The 17,864-nt window shown below is 41.1% G+C and overlaps 2 protein-coding genes across 2 annotated transcripts in view; one reads left to right on the top strand and one right to left on the bottom strand.

Moving 5' to 3' along the window:
* Positions 1–990: 990 nt before the first annotated feature.
* On the bottom strand, positions 991–10,436 carry LOC308097064 (microtubule-associated protein RP/EB family member 1-like). Its single transcript, XM_080444648.1, has 6 exons — positions 10,263–10,436; positions 9,452–9,597; positions 6,331–6,577; positions 3,949–4,043; positions 1,847–2,002; positions 991–1,149 (listed from the first exon to the last, which is right to left on the bottom strand). The coding sequence occupies exons 1-6, from the start codon at positions 10,393–10,395 to the stop codon at positions 1,066–1,068; spliced, it is 861 nt and encodes a 286-aa protein (XP_080300774.1). The 5' UTR covers positions 10,396–10,436; the 3' UTR covers positions 991–1,065.
* Positions 10,437–13,254: 2,818 nt separating this feature from the next.
* LOC308096665 (cytochrome P450 26B1-like) overlaps positions 13,255–17,864 on the top strand; it is a gene marked incomplete at its 3' end in the record, with an annotated part of 37,400 nt that continues 32,790 nt past the window's right edge. Inside the window, exon 1 of the mRNA XM_080444077.1 lies at positions 13,255–13,644. Within this exon, the coding sequence (XP_080300203.1) occupies positions 13,413–13,644 (232 nt within the window). The 5' untranslated portion in view covers positions 13,255–13,412. The remainder of the gene's footprint in view (positions 13,645–17,864) is intronic.

Here is a 17,864-nt window from a genome sequence, read left to right on the forward strand (position 1 = left end):
GTAACTTGTGTCTGAGATTGTCTTTGTACGACAGTCTGTGTAAAGTTGTGAAAACAGTAGGAATTTACATATCAAGTTTAAAGACTGTTTTGTGGACTGAACGCTAATGCTAAGCCAGCTTCAAGTACAGTCTAGAGTCCGTCCATTACAAGTTAACAGACGTTTTCTAGTGAAAGTTTAACTTAAACCAGTTGGACGTTTTGAGGCTCAGTCTGTCGTCTTCAACCTGAAGACACAAAGAGGACATTTAACCCAGATAGAGCTTTAACCTGAAGACACAAAGAGGACATTTAACCCAGATAGAGCTTTAACCTGAAGACACAAAGAGGACATTTAACCCAGATAGAGCTTTAACCTGAAGACACAAAGAGGACATTTAACCCAGATAGAGCTTTAACCTGAAGACACAAAGAGGACATTTAACCCAGATAGAGCTTTAACCTGAAGACACAAAGAGGACATTTAACCCAGATAGAGCTTTAACCTGAAGACACAAAGAGGACATTTAACCCAGATAGAGCTTTAACCCAGATAGAGCTTTGAGCAATCAGGGCTTCACTCTGTGTTCCTCTGGCAACGTGGGATGAGATTGAGAAGACAGTGAGTGAAATACCACGTTAACCTGCTGCTAAACCTGACCCTGTGACGGTTGGAGATCGGCTATTTTCAAATGGCCAAAGTATAAAATGGGGTTTTGTGATAATAATCTAAGTCTGCGAAGTAACTAATATTTAAAGCGGTCAGTGGATAAAAGTCCAATATGTGACTCTGAGATGTAGTGGAGTAGAAGTATAAGGTATTGCAAAAATAGAAATACTCAAGTAAAGTACCTCCAAATTGTACTTAAGTAAATTGCTTATAGCTACTTTAAGTACAGAACTTGACTAAATGTACTCTGTTACTTTCCATCACTATTCCTGCGTTGAGCCTCATCCACTCACAAACCACTATGAAGACATGAGCTGCCAAATATAAATTTTATTATTTTTATCCAACATTTAAAATATTATCTTTTTTTTCTCAGTTAGGGTTTCTTGTGATTCTGCCAAGTTATTGTTAGAATTGTCAGAATTCTTCTGGCTCCTCCCCTGGCTCCTCTCCTGGCTCCTCCCCTGGCCCCTCCCCTGCAGTAGGAGTAATGAACCCTTCCTGTGAAGAGACAACAATTAAACCACATCCTGTTTTTTAGCAAATCAATAGTGTAGTGACTGCTTCTCAAAGTGGGGTCTGGGGACCCCCGAGGTCCTTAAGGGGGTTCCAAGAGGTCCCCAGCTAAATGACAAACAGTTCAAGCACTTAACCCCCGTTTCAGTTTTCTTGAGAAAGTGTTTGAACCATTTGAACAAATCTTCTCTTATGGGGGTCCCATAAGAAAATATGGATATCTTATAATATAGACCAATATAACCTCTTATGTCCATATTCTAACTTTGTTGTATGATCATCAAGTAGGGTATTAACTCTTTTACTGCCAATGACCACATTTACCCTCATATTTTGCCAAGGCTCACACTGGCAATTTTTGTTTTCAGTGGTTGTACGCTAGATGGCGCTGTTCGCTAACACATGAGTGACCATTTCATTCTCAGTTACACACAGACCAGGGGATCACGTGATCGCAAGATCTCCTCCACCATTCACTCTCTCGCCTCCCTGGATTTCCTCTGCATTTTTGACAGACATGCTATATTCAGGTGGGGGGGGGGGCATCGGGGGGGCATCGGGGGATCGCTCATACTGGAGATACATATACTGTGACTAGTTGAAAGGAAAACATGAAAAATGTCTGGCAGTGGTTTAGCAAACTGTTAATAAAGTATTCAAATCAATCAATGGTGTTACGTACATCAGTGGCATACAGGATGTCTTTGATCTTCTTCAGGGTGGGGTCTGGCTCTGCTTCCTGCTGCTCCTCACAGATCAACTCGATGCTCCTCAGCTTCTGGAAGTAGAAGTCTCTCTCCTGGGTGGAGGAGGCCAGCACTGACCGCAAGGACTCCCTCTGGACATGAGGAGGAGGAGGAAGAGGAGGAGGAGGAGGACACGTTAGTTTGCAGACCGCTTCTTGTAGGCAACAACCACAGATACTAAGAACGTCATTAGATGTTAGCATGTCGTTTACACCAGTGGTTCTCAAACTTTTTCGTGTCAAGGACCCCCCCCCGGACCGTGCCCCCCCCCCCCCACATCTGAAAAGCTTTTGTGTCAGGGACCCCCAGAAGAGAAGATTCGTGTTAAAAATGCAAAGTTATTCACAATCTTTCAAACACTTTCAAGATTAAGCGTGACGTGCTGAGAGCTTGTACATCTGCTATTTTTTAAAAGCCAACATAAACACAGTAGGACTTATGCCAATACAAAGGCGAATGGGTGTCGGGGGGGGCTCTTTTATTTTCTTTGTTTAACAGTGTGTACATTGGAAGAGCTGAAACTACACACACACACACACACACACACACACACACACACACACACACACACACACACACACACACACACACACACACACACACAGTGAGCCAACAGTCTGTCTCCAGCAACTAATGTGTTAAGCAACACATGCACATCTGAAATACGAACACAATGACTAGTCTGTCATGAAAAGATATAAAACATAATATCTCTACACATTGGAATTCATGTGGAAGACATACTTGGTCAAAACATCTACAATAAAAGGAAGCCTGAATTCTAGCGCACAGATATATTTTTCATCTTTTAAAAACAATTTTTAGGGACATTTGGACTTGACCAGCTTGGTCAAAACATGGATAACTAGAAAAGTGCTCCTCGGAGCACAGGTCTCCGCCAGGTCAGGTAGGTTATTTTGGCCTCCTGGTGGCGCTATAATAGGCCAATGTGAAAAGGGTGCCATTTATTCCTAGGCCGTGCATGGCAATCGGACACTGCATGCATGATTTGAAGCATTTTGTTCTAAAAATTTGTTTTGCTAAATTTGACCTGGTGGTGGCGCTATAACAGGCCAATGTTTAAAGGGTGGCATTTGTTCCTCAACGTAGTGCAAATGTGCATTCAAAGTTTGACCACAATCGGATGCTGCGTTCATGATTTGCGGCATTTTGTTCAAAACGGGCCACTTCTGCAAACATGACATGTCAATGTTAGCCAATCAAGATGGAATATGAAAAATCAAACAGATCCGTCTTGATCACGTGACTTTTGATCACGTGAAATTTCGATTTTTTTTTCAATTTGAAGGCTTAATATCAAAACAAATGTTTTACATAAGTCTGCCTCCTGGTGGCGCTATAAAAAGCAAATGTGAAAAATGCAGGGCAAAAGTTTTTCCTTGGCCTCTAGAGAGTGTGCATACAAAGTTTTACACCGATTGGTGCAGTTATAGGTAAAAACACGAATCGGCCTGTTACAGCGCCAACATGAGGCTGATTTGAACATTTTCAAATGGCATTTCTTCCTCGGCCTAATGGGAATGTGTGTGCAAAATTTCACTGAAATTGCATGCTGTGTTCATGATTTGAGGCATTTTGTTTGAAACGGAGTACTCCTGCAAACTTTGAAAGCCAATTTTTGCCAATCAGGATGGAATATGAAGAATCTGAAATGAGACGTTTAATTTAATGACTATAGAGATACTGTGTACCGATTTGTGGGATTTTTGGCCAAAATCTGTAGGAGTACTGTCCAAAAATGTGTTTAGCACAAATCGGCCTCCTGGTGGCGCTATAAAAGGCCCATGTGAAAAATTGTGATTTTGTGTTTCGCTGTGATCGAGCCAACGGTGCCAGAGATTAGCTGTACACAAAATGACAGAATGACGGACGGACACACACACGGACACACGGACAGGGGCGAAAACATACTCTCTCGCCATGCCGAAACATACTCTCTCGCCATGCCTTTCGGCCCGGCGGAGACAATAAAAAGACGTTTGAATTCCAGTGTGCAGATAAAACGTCAAGGCCTCACCAACTCCTTCAGGTCTGTGTTGTCGTCTTGGCTCGGTGCTGGTGATGTAGAATTGCGTCCCGAACGGTTGGTTGTTTGTGTAGACTTTCTAGGTGCTGGATTGAAGAAGACAGAACAGAACTTTAATAAATACAATGCATGCATTCACTTTGTTATGCTCCACTACATTTACAGCATTTAATTTTGATCAAGGTTCCTCTGACTGCCAATATCCACCTTCATTACATTAAAACACCATTTTAAAACTTTTTTATATCTCTTTTGTAAGTCAAACATCGGAACCAAATGGGCCTTATTTTTTTACTTAAATATTTTCTAGGGGTCCCTGGCACAAAATGTTTTCAGATGGGGGTCCGCGGGAAAATACACATCAATTTGGGGGTCCTTGACATGAAGAAGAAACAGCTGCCCTAACCCAGCATGAACTAGAAAAAGTGCTCCTCGGAGCACAGGTCTCCGCCAGGTCAGGTAAGTTATTGTGGCCTCCTGGTGGCGCTATAATAGGCCAATGTGAAAAGGGTGGCATTTCTTCCTCGGCCTAGTGGGAATGTGCGTGCAAATTTTCACGGAAATCGCACGCCGTGTTCATGATTTCAGACATTTTGTTCAAAACGGACCAATCCTGCAAACTTTGGAAGTCAACCTTAGTCAATCAGGATGGAATATGAAATATCGGACAGATGCGTCTTGATCACATGACTATAGAGATACTGTGTACCGATTTGTGTGATGTTTGGATAAAATCTGAAGGATTAATATCCAAAAATGTATTTGACATAAGTCGGCCTCCTGGTGGCGCTGTAAAAAGCAGATGTGAAAAATGTAGTGCAGATGTTTTTCCTTGGCGTGCAAAGTTTCACGCAGATCGGTGCAGTTATAGTTAAAAATGCAAATCGGCCTGTTATAGCGCCACCATGAGGCTGATGTGAAAAGTTTTAAGTGCCATTTCTTCCTCGGCCTAGTGGGAATGTGCGTGTGCAATTTTATGCAAATGGCAAGCTGCGTTCATGATTTCAGGCAGTTTGTTCAAAACGGACCAATCCTGCAAACTTTGGATGGTAACCTTAGCCAATGAGGATGGAATATGGGAAATCGGACAGATCAGGGTTGATCACATGACTATAGAGATACTGTGTACCGATTTGCATGAGGTTTGGTTAAAAACTGTAGGAGTAATGGGAAAAAATGGGTTTGCACAAATCGGCCTCCTGGTGGCGCTATAACAGGCCCATGTGAAAAATTTGAGGCAGAGGTTCTGAAATGGCATCCAGGGAGTGTGTGTGCACAGTTTCGCAGCGACCGGGCCAACGGTGCCGGAGATTTGGTGCTAACACACAGACAGGACACACGGACGGACGGACACACGGACGGACGGACGGACAGGGGCGAAAACATACTCTCTCGCCATGCCTTTCGGCCTGGCGGAGACAATGAACACCAGTCACCACTGTACCAGTGAACCCTAAATCCCAGCATGCAAAGCAGTCACCATTGTACCAGTGAACCCTAAATCCCAGCATGCAAAGCAGTCACCATTGTACCAGTGAACCCTAAATCCCAGCATGCAAAGCAGTCACCACTGTACCAGTGAACTCTAAAACCCAGCATGCATTGCAAAGCAGTCGCCACTGTACCAATGGAAGCTGATGGTCTGACAGAAGCATTGCCCTGAATCCCTGTAGCCAGAAAGAAACATTTGAACCTGTTGAATCAGACTGCAGGATATACTGCACCACTGCAATGATTTAAAACTCAGAATTAAGCAGGATCAGAATCCCTTTTATTGTCATTGTATGCAAGCGTTCAACTAAATGATACTGCCACTCTGTTGGCCTCATTTCAATAGCAAAAGTAGCAGATCTACAAGCTCCACCAGGGGGTCCCCAGCAAAATGAGTTAACCCATTAAGACCTGAGGCGATTCTTTAAAAAAAATCTAAATCCTAACAGTTTTTTGAAAGAAATAGCAGATCCGCAAGCTCGTAGCGCGGCACTCGGTGACGCGCTATGAGCTTGTAGATCTGCTATTTTTGAATAGCCAAAGAAATCTAAAGTGACACAGATGCGTTCCAGGTATTAATGGGTTAATATTGCGTCATTTTAACCACTTTATCCAAACTCATAGCGTGTCACTTTGTGCCGTGCTATGAGCTTGTAGATCTGCTATTTTGGAAAAACGTGTGCAAGTCTTTGAATATACATTTTCAAAGTGATATATTTTTAACTCAAGTCTTTGCTTCTGGGGGTCCCTGGTACGAATCATTTTCAGATGGGGGTCCTCAGCCAAATATATATATATATAAATTTGGGGGTCCTTGGCAGGAAAAAGTTTGAGAAGCGCTGCCATATATGATAAGAATACGGCAGAATGCTTTCTCCTGACCTGCCGTGGTCTTCCGGGGAGCTTTGGCAGCGAGAGCAGGCGTTTGGCGAGCGTGGCGAGCAGCTTCTTCACGGCGGTTCTCATGGAGGTTCTCATGGTGGTTCTCATGGTGGTTCTCAGGGAGGTTCTCAGGGAGGTTCTCAAGGTCCTCGTGGTGGTCGTTGGCGTCAAAGAACTTCTTGAACCACTGAACAAACTCAAAGTTGTCCTGGAACTTCCCTTTGACCAGCTTCTCCACCGGGACCGCCTGAAAAACACGTTTTTTTGATTGATTGATTGAATACTTTATTAACAACAGTTTGTAAAACAAAAAGGCACGGCGGCACAGATTTATACAAAATAATGCTAAAAGGATATAACCCTATAGGGCATAGCAGTGGCGGACATTTTCTGGTTCCACTTCAAAATAGTCAATGCATTTTTCCCATTGACATTTCCAAAAATATTTATATCAATTATTTTAAGGCTAGAATCAAGCCATCCAGGGTCCTGGTGAATCATGACCATAGAACGTTTCATTCTGTGAAAACACTTTTTTGAAAACGGCAAAACAAAGGGTATGTATTAAATATCACAGAAAAAAAAAAATCACAAAAAAATGGTCATGATTCCCCAGGACCCTGGATGGCTTGATTCTAGGCTTAAATGAATTGATATGAATATTTTTGGAAATGTCAATGGGAAAAATGCATTGACTATTTTGAAGTGGAACCAGAAAATGGCCGCCACTGCTATGCCCTATAAGCCCAGGGCTTGTTTCCATTGAGGTCCTGTTTATTTAATTCATCGAGACATTTAAAGACAAACAATAAAAACACTTATATGCAAAACATCATATATACGAGTAGTAATAAAAAGAAAGTACAGTAAACAGTTGGGGGGTGGGAGGGGAGGGGAGGGGAGGGGGGGGGGGTCATTTCCGGTGATAAACGTAATGCTTTTTACACGGGCCAGTTACAAATTGCAGCCACCTGTAGGTGCTCTTTAAGAGCGGTTTAGAAGGAGGGTAAGGAGTCATACTTTTGTAAGCCTGTTGGTAGAGCATTCCACATTCTGGTGGCATAGCAGTAGAACCAATTTGACCCAATTTTTGTGCCAAAAACAATACATTAATTTAATCAATGTTAATAAAACTAGAGTTCGGGGCCGCTACGCAGCCCTCACACCCACGTCGCACCGCCAATCCGACTGATATGCCCATATATGGCAATTTGATTGATTGAAACCTTTATTTCAGGGAAACCATTGAGACCAGGGTCTCTTTTTCCAGTGGTGCCCTGTGTACAAAAAGAACATTTACAACAATGGTTTTACAGACATGACAAGGACAACAAGGTACACATAAATAAAATAGGTTGCAAAAATGATATATTAAAAACCAGGTGCATAGGTCTTCTTCCAATATAATGTCAGCAAAAAATCTTTAAAAAAATAGCAAAAGAAACAAGGGCATCTAACTTCAGCTTGTCTTGACCTTCGTTCCATATATATGGAGCATACACACTGAAGGCTGCATCTCCCAGTCTAGTACTGGTTGTGGTTGTAGGCACCTTCAGCAGAATGTTATTATCTTGAGATCTGGTGCCATGACTTGAGGTATTGGGTTCTAACAGTTCTGTCAAATACAGAGGCAGTTTGCCTTTGCCAAGTAGTGCCTTGTATGTAAACAGGGAGACATGTTGCGTCCTTCTAAGAGCATCCTACTGAGATGTACAATGTACAGTGGTGAGTTCTGAAACCTGCAGCTGTAATACAGCGGAGTGCATTGTGATAGATTGCATCCAAGGGCTTTAAAGTACTGTCTGTGGCATGCATATATGAAATATCTCCATAGTCAAATATTGGCAAGATTGTAGCTTGAATAACCCTATTTCGGTAGAGAAAGCCAATTGTAGGCTTAATTTTCTTAGCTAAGTTTGTTAAGTGGGTTTTAAAAGAAAAGTCCTCAATCACTGTATCTGTCAGTCCTTGTCCCCTTTATGCCCATATATGGAGATCTCTATCCATCAGTCCTTGTCCCTTTTATGTGGAGATCCCTGTTGTCATCAGTACATGCCCATATATGGGCATGCCCCCTTCTGTGCCCATGCATGTATGGAGCTGAGTGATTTGTTTGCACCTGATGCCATGACGACACATTGAGGTTAGACAACACACTCCATATTTGGACGTGGCTGCATTTGGGAACTCCTTATATGGTTATGGCTGAGACATGGTGACATGTGCGTGACGTCAGAGGTCGGCCGGACGGTCCTCCCTTAAGCCAATTTTAATATAGGATGATAAATTAGAGGGGAATAATTTAGATTTATTTTTTCAAATGTCAGACCTGGGACGCATCTGTGTCATTTTTTTATTTGAGCTAAAAAGCATGATGTTACACTTTAGCTATTCAAAAATACTCTAAAACTCTAAAAAAAAATAGCAGATCTACAAGCTTGTAGTGCGGCACCGAGTGCCACGCTACAAGCTTGTAAATCTGCTATTTTTTTTAAATCGTGAAAATGTGTGCAAATCTTTGAATATATATATTTTTAAAGCGAACATTTTAACTCAAATCTTTGCTTCTGGGGGTCCCTGGAACAACATATATTGAGACGGGGGTCCGCGGCCAAATACATATACATGTTGGGGTCCTTGACATGAAAAAGTTGGAAAACCACTGATATAGAAACATAGGTTTTTTTCAAGAAAAAGATTTAGATGACATTTGTAGAATCGGAACGTCAGGCCTTAATGGGTTAAAAGAAGACCTTCACAATACAGAGAATATCGTTGCTGTCAGGTGGAAACTGTTGTGTCCAAAACTGTTACTTTTCAGGAAATTAAAAAAATGAACCCGTGTTCCAATGGAGCCAATGTAGTGATTTAGTCACGAGCTGTTTGTGTTAAACATTTATAAAACCACCCACAACTTTCAATTTCGCTCAGAGATAATCAAAAATAGCAGATCTACAAACTCTAAAAACGCGTCGCATCGTGACGTTGTGAGCTCGTGCTACACTAATGATGAAATGGGGCATTACTTTACACTAATGATGAAATGGGGCATTAAGACAAAAAAGAAAGAAAGTTGAAACACAAGGTTTCTGCGCGACAGTGACGTTGTGTCGGTACTCACTCTGTCAACCCCCGACTTCTTGAAACTGTTCTGGACAAGTTTCCAGTTCTGGAGGTATTCATACTCCAGCTTGGAATGGAACTTCACTTTTTTCAGCGGAATGCATCCAGGGAAGAGCATGTCCATGAACTGGCAGTATGCTGCACCTGTCCTCAACACACACATATGTCTTTTAGTCATCAACATAGCCCACATTTAAAAAGGATGACTGCATGATAAGGGGTTTCACCAACTAGTCCACGACTACAACCACACTAGCCCTGTGATTCTCAACCGTTGGAATGTCAAGAACCCCCATTTTGATATGCATTGATAAAAATGTCTCTGGGATCCTAGCAAAAAAAAACGTAAAATAATTACAAACACAATCAATTGATGACAACTGCTTATTTTGTTAAATAACCGGCTTTTAAACTTCATCTGGGTTCTTTTCCCTAGTGTTTACTATCCTTACTAGAACTTAAATGACCATTTCTGTTCATAAACAGAGTTGCCACAGTAGAATGCATCAGCTTCCTGCTTTACGAAACTATTGCCTTTGTTGCGTTAAAACTTCCTCTTTCTGAGTATTTATTACATTAACAGCTAAAAGAGCTCTAGTGGACAAATCGACAAATATATCATGAAAAACTAGTAGAAATGTGTCTGAAAGCCCACAACCGCTGAACACACTGCCAAAGGCAGACTTATTTTAATGCATGTTATTGGTTACTTAAATGTTTAAGTGTGCGTCCTCTACCTGAACACAGCTGTTACACAGACTTGTGTTGCTGCATGTTATTGGTTACTTAGACATCAGTGCGTCCTCTACCTGAACACAGCTGCTCTATCTTGGAGTAGTGCAGACTGGTCAGCTGTAGAGACTTGTTGATCCATGCCAGCATGTCATGACGGCTCAGGTTGTCACTGGTCACCGAGGTGGAGTGGACGTTGACCGCTGCCATCAGGAGCTCGAGGAGGAGGAGGAGGAGGAGGAGGAGGAGGAGGAACCTGCAACAACAACAGCGTGATGATGAAATGATATCGGTTCTGCTTTATTTCAGGAAACCACACAGTGGGCGGTGACACACTGGTGTCACCGCAGCAGCACAACAGTCTTCTTCCTTTAAAACAGTTTCTGATCATCTATGGCAGTGGTTCCCAAACTGGAGGCCAGGACCCCCAGGGAGGTCCCCAAATCATTGTTTGGGGGTCCCCAGATGATTGAACCTGACTCCGCCCAATGGAAGAAGCTTGCGACACACATTTTGTTTCACAGCCTACTGTATTGTGAAACTCAATACCGCCCTCATCTGGCTGAGTCAGGTTACAGATGATTAGCTTAATGTGCAACATTGTTTTATCACTCAACAGTAAACAAACCAACATACAGTAGAAGTGTATACAGGGTATCTACACATTTATAAAGTGGAATTTATTGACCTTTAAGACCTTTTGATACCTACATTTTTTTAAATAATAATTACTGTCAAAAGTAACCAGCAAACTATACTATACGAAATGATCAAATATTACTTAAGAAAGAGGCACTTTCTTAAGAGCTTGTAGATCGGCTATTTTCACAATATTCATCTGTGAAAGTATTGCTTCAACTCCTACAATTCCAAGTGCCTGTCAGGGGGGGGGGAGTACTGTTACAAGTAAAGGTCAGGAATTCAAAATTTACTTGAGTAAAAGTAGATAAGTATTGGTATCAAAATGTACTCATTTTTGTAAAAGGACAAAAATGATTGAAAATAGCAGATCTACAAGCTCACAACGCGCAGCGACGCATTGTAAGCTTGTAGATCGGCTATTTTCAAATAGCCAAGGTATAAAATAAGGCTAAAGTGGTTAATGTATGTTTTATAATGTAACAATTTATACCTGCAAAGTATGTACATTTTGACACCAACACTTTTGTACTTTTACTCAAGTACATTTGGAATACCGATAAGTAAAACATGCGAGTACTTCTTCCATCACTGATAATCAGTAAACTGATATTATTAATGGTTTATGTTCTTCCATTCACCCATCATGTTGTAAGCTCGGTTACAATCTCTAATTATATTCAAGACTTTCATTCCAAAGTATTCCTAGTTGATAACTTTACTTCATCAGCAGTAAATCTTGACTCACGTTTGAACTGAAGCTTCTGACTTGCTGAAGTTTGTTGAGGACACAGGTGTTGTCAATTAGGCTATATAATAAGGATGACATCATCCAATTACAGTGGCGTAAAGTAACTAGCTACATTTACTCAGATTAGAGTAAAGTACAAGATTAGTATACCTTAAGTTTGACACTTTTGTACTTTACCTCGAGTAGATTTTTTATTCTGGACTTTTACTTGTAAGTGTATTTCTACATTGCAGTATTGATACTTTTACTTAGCTAACAAATATGAGTACTTTTTCCACCACTGTCTAATTCTAGAGCACTGTCACTGTAGTTAATAAAGTAAGTTACATGAGCCAATAAATACCAAACAGGTCATGACTAATATGAAATAGCAAATAATAAACCGTGATGAAAGAAAACATGCGTTTTGCTGAGAACATGATTAAAAAACATGAACATTTATTTGACTGTAATTAATTATATCTAAACCACCTGCAGTACCAGTTCAATATATTCATTTAAATGGGTATTTCTGCCCCCTGGTGTTTAGAAATGGACATGAACCACAAGCCACAGTGAAATTATCATTTAATTCACTTTTATTCACTTTTTGTTTTAAATGATCAGTTTTTTACCTCCAGGTCACAGTTCTGCAGTGATGGAAGCATAATTAAGATTATTATTATTATTATTATTATTATTTTACTCTAGTAAAAGTAACGATAACACAATGTAGAAAAATTGTGAGAGGGACAAGTAATTGTAGTGGAGTAAAAAGTACTACAATTGCCTCTGGATGTGTATTGGTGGAAGTACAGTATCAAGACATGGAAATACTCAAGTAAGGTAATAGTAGCCCATCAACATTGTACTTAAATACAGTAGGCTACTTGAGTAAATACCTACTGTATTTCGTTTATTTCCAGTATGGTGCAACAGTTAATCGATTTAAATATGATAAGATAGTTGCATGCCTACATGAAGTACTTATCAGTACACATACTTGAGTAAATCAATGTACTTAGTTACTTTCTTTCCAGCACAGTTCACTTTTGAAAGGAGGCGGGGTTTATCTGCAGCAGTAGCCATGGATACACGACCGTCGTCTGTCACGACCGTCATGGATGAACTTCAACCTGGTGTTTGTACTTTCTCCATTTACTGTCCGTACATCTATATAACCGTTCAGATTTCATATATAAAGTGCTTACTTCATGGCCACGGATGTTATAATTATGTACGTTTGCTCAGAAATACCCGTATATTACGTATTGTTCAATAAAAAGCATTTTAATCCGATGGGTGGCCATATTCTCCGTATTTCCTTCATGCTTTCAACAACTTAACCCTATTGGTTGGGAGGTGTATTGCACTCCTTTGATACATTATAACTCTACGAGAAAATGTCCATCGATCGGATTCAAATGCTTTTTATTGAACAATACGGAACATACGGGTATTTTTGAGGGGCCGTACACAATTTTAACATCCGTGGCCATAGGGACAGCACTTTATATTGTGACATTTTTACCTTTATGTAGATGTACGGGTCGTAAATGGAGAAAGTGCAAACACCAGGTTGAAGTTCATCCATGACAGTCGTGACAGACGACCGTTGTGTGAACCATGGCTAGTGCAGCAGTATCTTATACAGGAAGAGAAGTTACAGTTCCATAGACATACAGTATATATTATATGGAGCAGAGCTCCAGGCTTCAGCTACTGAACAATGATGATCATGGATTATTTACTACACCATGCACCCGCTAAACTAAACCGTTTGGATCAATAAATACACGTTGAACAACAAGGACTTTAATGCCGCTCGTTAGATCGCTCTGATCTTTGGTCATATATCATGTCCAGAAGATCGCCGGTGGTCCCCGCCGGTCCGGCGGCCCTGCCGGGGGTCCCGGGCAGTGTGGGGGTCCCGTGGCTCGGGGACCGGTCGGTGGAGTTCTACAGAGACCCGGTCCGGTTCGTTGAGAGCCGGATCCAGAGCCACCGAGGAAGAGTGTTCTCCTCCAGAGTCCTGAACACCCCCACCGTGTTCCTGTGCTCTGTACAGGGCATGAAGGAGCTACTGTGTGGTAATAATATATAATATATAATATATAATATATAAAATATAATATAATGTGTTCTGTACAGGCGATGAAGGAGCTACTGTGTGGTAATAATATATATAATATATAAAATATAATATATAATATAATGTGCTCTGTACAGGGCATGAAGGAGCTGCTGTGTGGTAATAATATATATAATATATAATATATAATATATAATATATAATAATATAATGTGTTCTGTACAGGGCATGAAGGAGCTACTTTGTGGTAATAATATATATAATATATAATATATAATATAATATAATATATGTGTTCTGTACAGGCGATGAAGGAGCTGCTGTGTGGTAATAATATATAATATATAATATATAATATATAATATATAATATATAATATATAATATATAATATATAATATAATGTGTTCTGTACAGGGGATGAAGGAGTTACTGTGTGGTAGTTTATATAATAATAATAATAATAATAATAATAATAATAATAATAATAATAATAATAATAACAATAATAATAATAATAATAATAATAATAATAATAATAATATATAATATAATATAATATATGTGTTCTGTACAGGGGATGAAGGAGTTACTGTGTGGTAATAATATATATAATATATAAAATATAAATAATGTGTTCTGTACAGGGGATGAAGGAGTTACTGTGTGGTAGTTTATATAATACTAATAATAATAATAATAATAATAGTGAATAACTCTGTGTGTGAGTGAGTCTGAGGACATGTAATAGCCTAGTAATAGGCTCTATGCACAGCAACCATATTGTAAAGACCTTCACTGTGACACTAATGAGAGCTCTGTTCCATTCTGGTCAAACAGAGTCAGGGTTCTGATATTGTTCATGTTGTTCTCACTGGAAACACTCTGCTAGTGGTCCAGGAACCCTAATGGTTCCTTGAGGGGGGTTCCAAATGACCCCTTACGGGGGTGTAACTCTGAGAGTGTACAAATGGAACCAAATGGACCCGTAAGGGTCCTTTTGGTTCAAATGGAACCAAATGGACCCTTACGGTTCCATTTGTACACTCTCAAACTCAGAGTTATATGGGGGTCCTTGAAATTAAAAGGTTTGAGAACCACCGTGCTACACTAAATGGAACAGAGCCTTCATTAGTATCATTGGTAAAACCTGTGAAGGAAGTGGCCCAATGTCCTTCCAATATGGCTATTGAGCAACAGTGTGTGTGTGTGTGTGTGTGTGTGTGTGTGTGTGTGTGTGTGTGTGTGTGTGTGTGTGTGTGTGTGTGTGTGTGTGTGTGTGTGTGTGTGTGTGTGTGTGTGTGTGTGTGTGTGTGTGTGTGTGTGTGGTGAGTGTGAGTGAGTGAGTGAGAGATCGAGAGAGAGATAGAGAGAGAGAGAGAGAGAGAGAGAGAGTGTTGCAAGCCTGACCTCAGGTGAACTCTTACTGACACTGATTGAGTCAGTGTATCTGTTACAGTATGATTGGAGAACCAGTACGATTGAAGAAAGCGCGCTCGTTTTTACCACCCACCCAGCACTAGAGGGAGCCACAAGCCAGGCTTGTGCACAAACATATATGGCCACACACACACACACACACACACACACACACACAGTCACACACACAGTCACACACACACACACACACACACACACACACGCACGCGCACACACACGCGCACGCGCTCATGCTTTTTTTGGTTTATTGAAAGCAGGACTGTTTAGATACTTTTATTGTGTTCTGGCTTTTGTTTTACTTTCTCCCTGACACACACACACACACACACACACACACACACACACACACACACACACACACACACACACACACAGTGATCCATGAAAAGAACTATTCTGTCCCTATCGGTTTACAAATCAAACGGCGCTGAGTCGACTAGTGGAGCATCGGCCGGTCAGCGCGGGCACTCGCGCCTGGAGGCGCGAGGGCGCGCTTCCTCGGCCTCAAGCTCTACTAAGTCGGCGCGCCGTGCGTGTGAACGCGTGTTCAGCGTTCCCCTCATAGATATTATGGTTCCCCTAGCGTAGCTTCCTGGTTGCTATGTGGGGGGGAACAACAAAAGACAGGTCTCCGTCGGCGCATCAAAGCCCCGCCTCTCCGCGCTCTCCTTCTCCTCGGAGGAGGAGGAGAAGGAGAGAAGGAGAGGACGGGACGGTTTATTACGCGAGGAGGAGGAGGAGGAGGAGGCTCCTCTTCCTCGCGAGCCTCGCGTAATAACCCCCCGCCTCGCAGCGCCGTCCTCCTTCTCCTCCTCGCGAGCCTCGCTAATAAACCCTGTCTCGAAAAGCCCCGCCTCGCCCCGAAGGAGCCCCGTGCCTAAAAACGAGCGCTCTGTCTTCAATCGTACTGGTTCTCCAAACGTACTGTGACATATCTACATGTTACAGCTTATCAACATGTTTACCTTTTATAAGAGCCTATTGCTGACACATATACACGGTACAGGACATCACACAACTATAACACACACACACACACAGTGGTGTAAAGTAACTAAGTACATTTACTCAAGTACTGTACTTACAGTAAGTGCACTTTTGAGGATTCTTTAATTTACTGGAGTATTTCCAATTTTCAGTACTTTTACTTCTACTCCACTACATCTCAGAGGCAAATGTTGTACTTTTACTCCACTACAATTATTTGTTTAGTTACTAGTTACTTTGAAGATTTAGATTATTACAAAACATACATTACCCACTTCAGCCCTATATACATTTCGGCCATTTGAAAATAGCAGATCTACAAGCTCACAATGCGTTGCGATGCGACGCATTGTGAGCTTGTATACATCGTCTATTTTCAAAAGATGTTTATACATTTGACATTCTGCCTAATGAGTACTTTTACTTTTCGTACTTTAAGTACATTGAATTCCAGACTTTTACTTGTAACGGCGCATTTCTATATCACGCACGCACGCACGCACGCACGCACGCACGCACGCACGCACGCACGCACGCACGCACGCACGCACACACACACACACACACACACACACACACACACACACACACACACACACACAGAGAGTAGGCTAACTACACAATTCAAAGTCTCAGGTTCAGATAAGCCTGGTCTCATGAGACACACGTGACTCTATCTCCAGGCTACTGCTGGGATCATACAATCCTTGCCTGGAAACCAGACTGATCTGAAACCAGACTGATCTGAAACCAGACTGATCTGAAACCAGACTGATCTGAAACCAGACTGATCTGCCACCAATAGACAGATTCCTCCTCGGTTTGAATTACGTTTCACTCACCTCAGAGTTGTGGGTGAGGAGGGTGACCAATCAGAGGCCACTATTCAACGTGGGACATTTTTTTACTGTGACGTTTGAAGTACATTTACTTAAGTACTGTACTTAAGTACAATTTTTACTTTACTGGGGTATTCCCAACTTTCAGGACTTTTACTTCTACTCCACTACATCTCAGAGGCAAATATTGTACTTTTACTCCACTACAATTATTTGAAAACTTTAGTTACTAGTTACTTTGCAGATATACATTATTATATTATAAAACATATATTAACCACTTTAGCCCTATTTTATACCTAGGCTATTTGAATAATAGCAGATATACAAGCTCACAACGCGTCGCGATGCGACGAGCTTGTAGATCTGTTATTTTCAAACATTGTAGTACTTTTACTTTAGGTACTTTAAGTATATTTTGATGCCAATACGTTTGTACTTTTACTCAAGTAACATTTTGAACACAGGCCTTATAGTTGTAACGGAGTATTTTTTATATTGTGGTATTGCTATTTTTACTTAAGTAAAAATATCTGAGTACTTCTTCCACCACTGTCCCGGGGAGACATACCGATTGTATCTCTCGGGTGTTGAGCTGAAAGCTTGTGAAGCTGATCTAAGTTACTTGAGGCTATGAGAGAGCAGAATTCTGGAACCACTCACTGCCAGATCATGTGGACTTTATTTCTCTATTGATGTGAGATTCATGAAGTCATGATAAGGTCTACAGAGCCTGCATTCCTGAGGCTACAGTGGGTCATGTGACAAGTCTTACAGGAGCGCTTCATTCGCCCTTTTTCAACCATAGCTTTATATCAGTGGTTCACAAACTTTTTCATGTCAAGGACCCCCCAAAATGATATGTAAATTGGCCACGGACCCCCATCTCAAAATGTTTTGGCTTTTATTGATTTTGATATGTATTTTATGGGTAGTAGCTTAATCAGCAGCTG

Source organism: Gymnoscopelus braueri (assembly GCF_963280865.1).
Source record: "Gymnoscopelus braueri genome assembly, chromosome: 12".
Classification (NCBI taxonomy): domain Eukaryota; kingdom Metazoa; phylum Chordata; class Actinopteri; order Myctophiformes; family Myctophidae; genus Gymnoscopelus; species Gymnoscopelus braueri.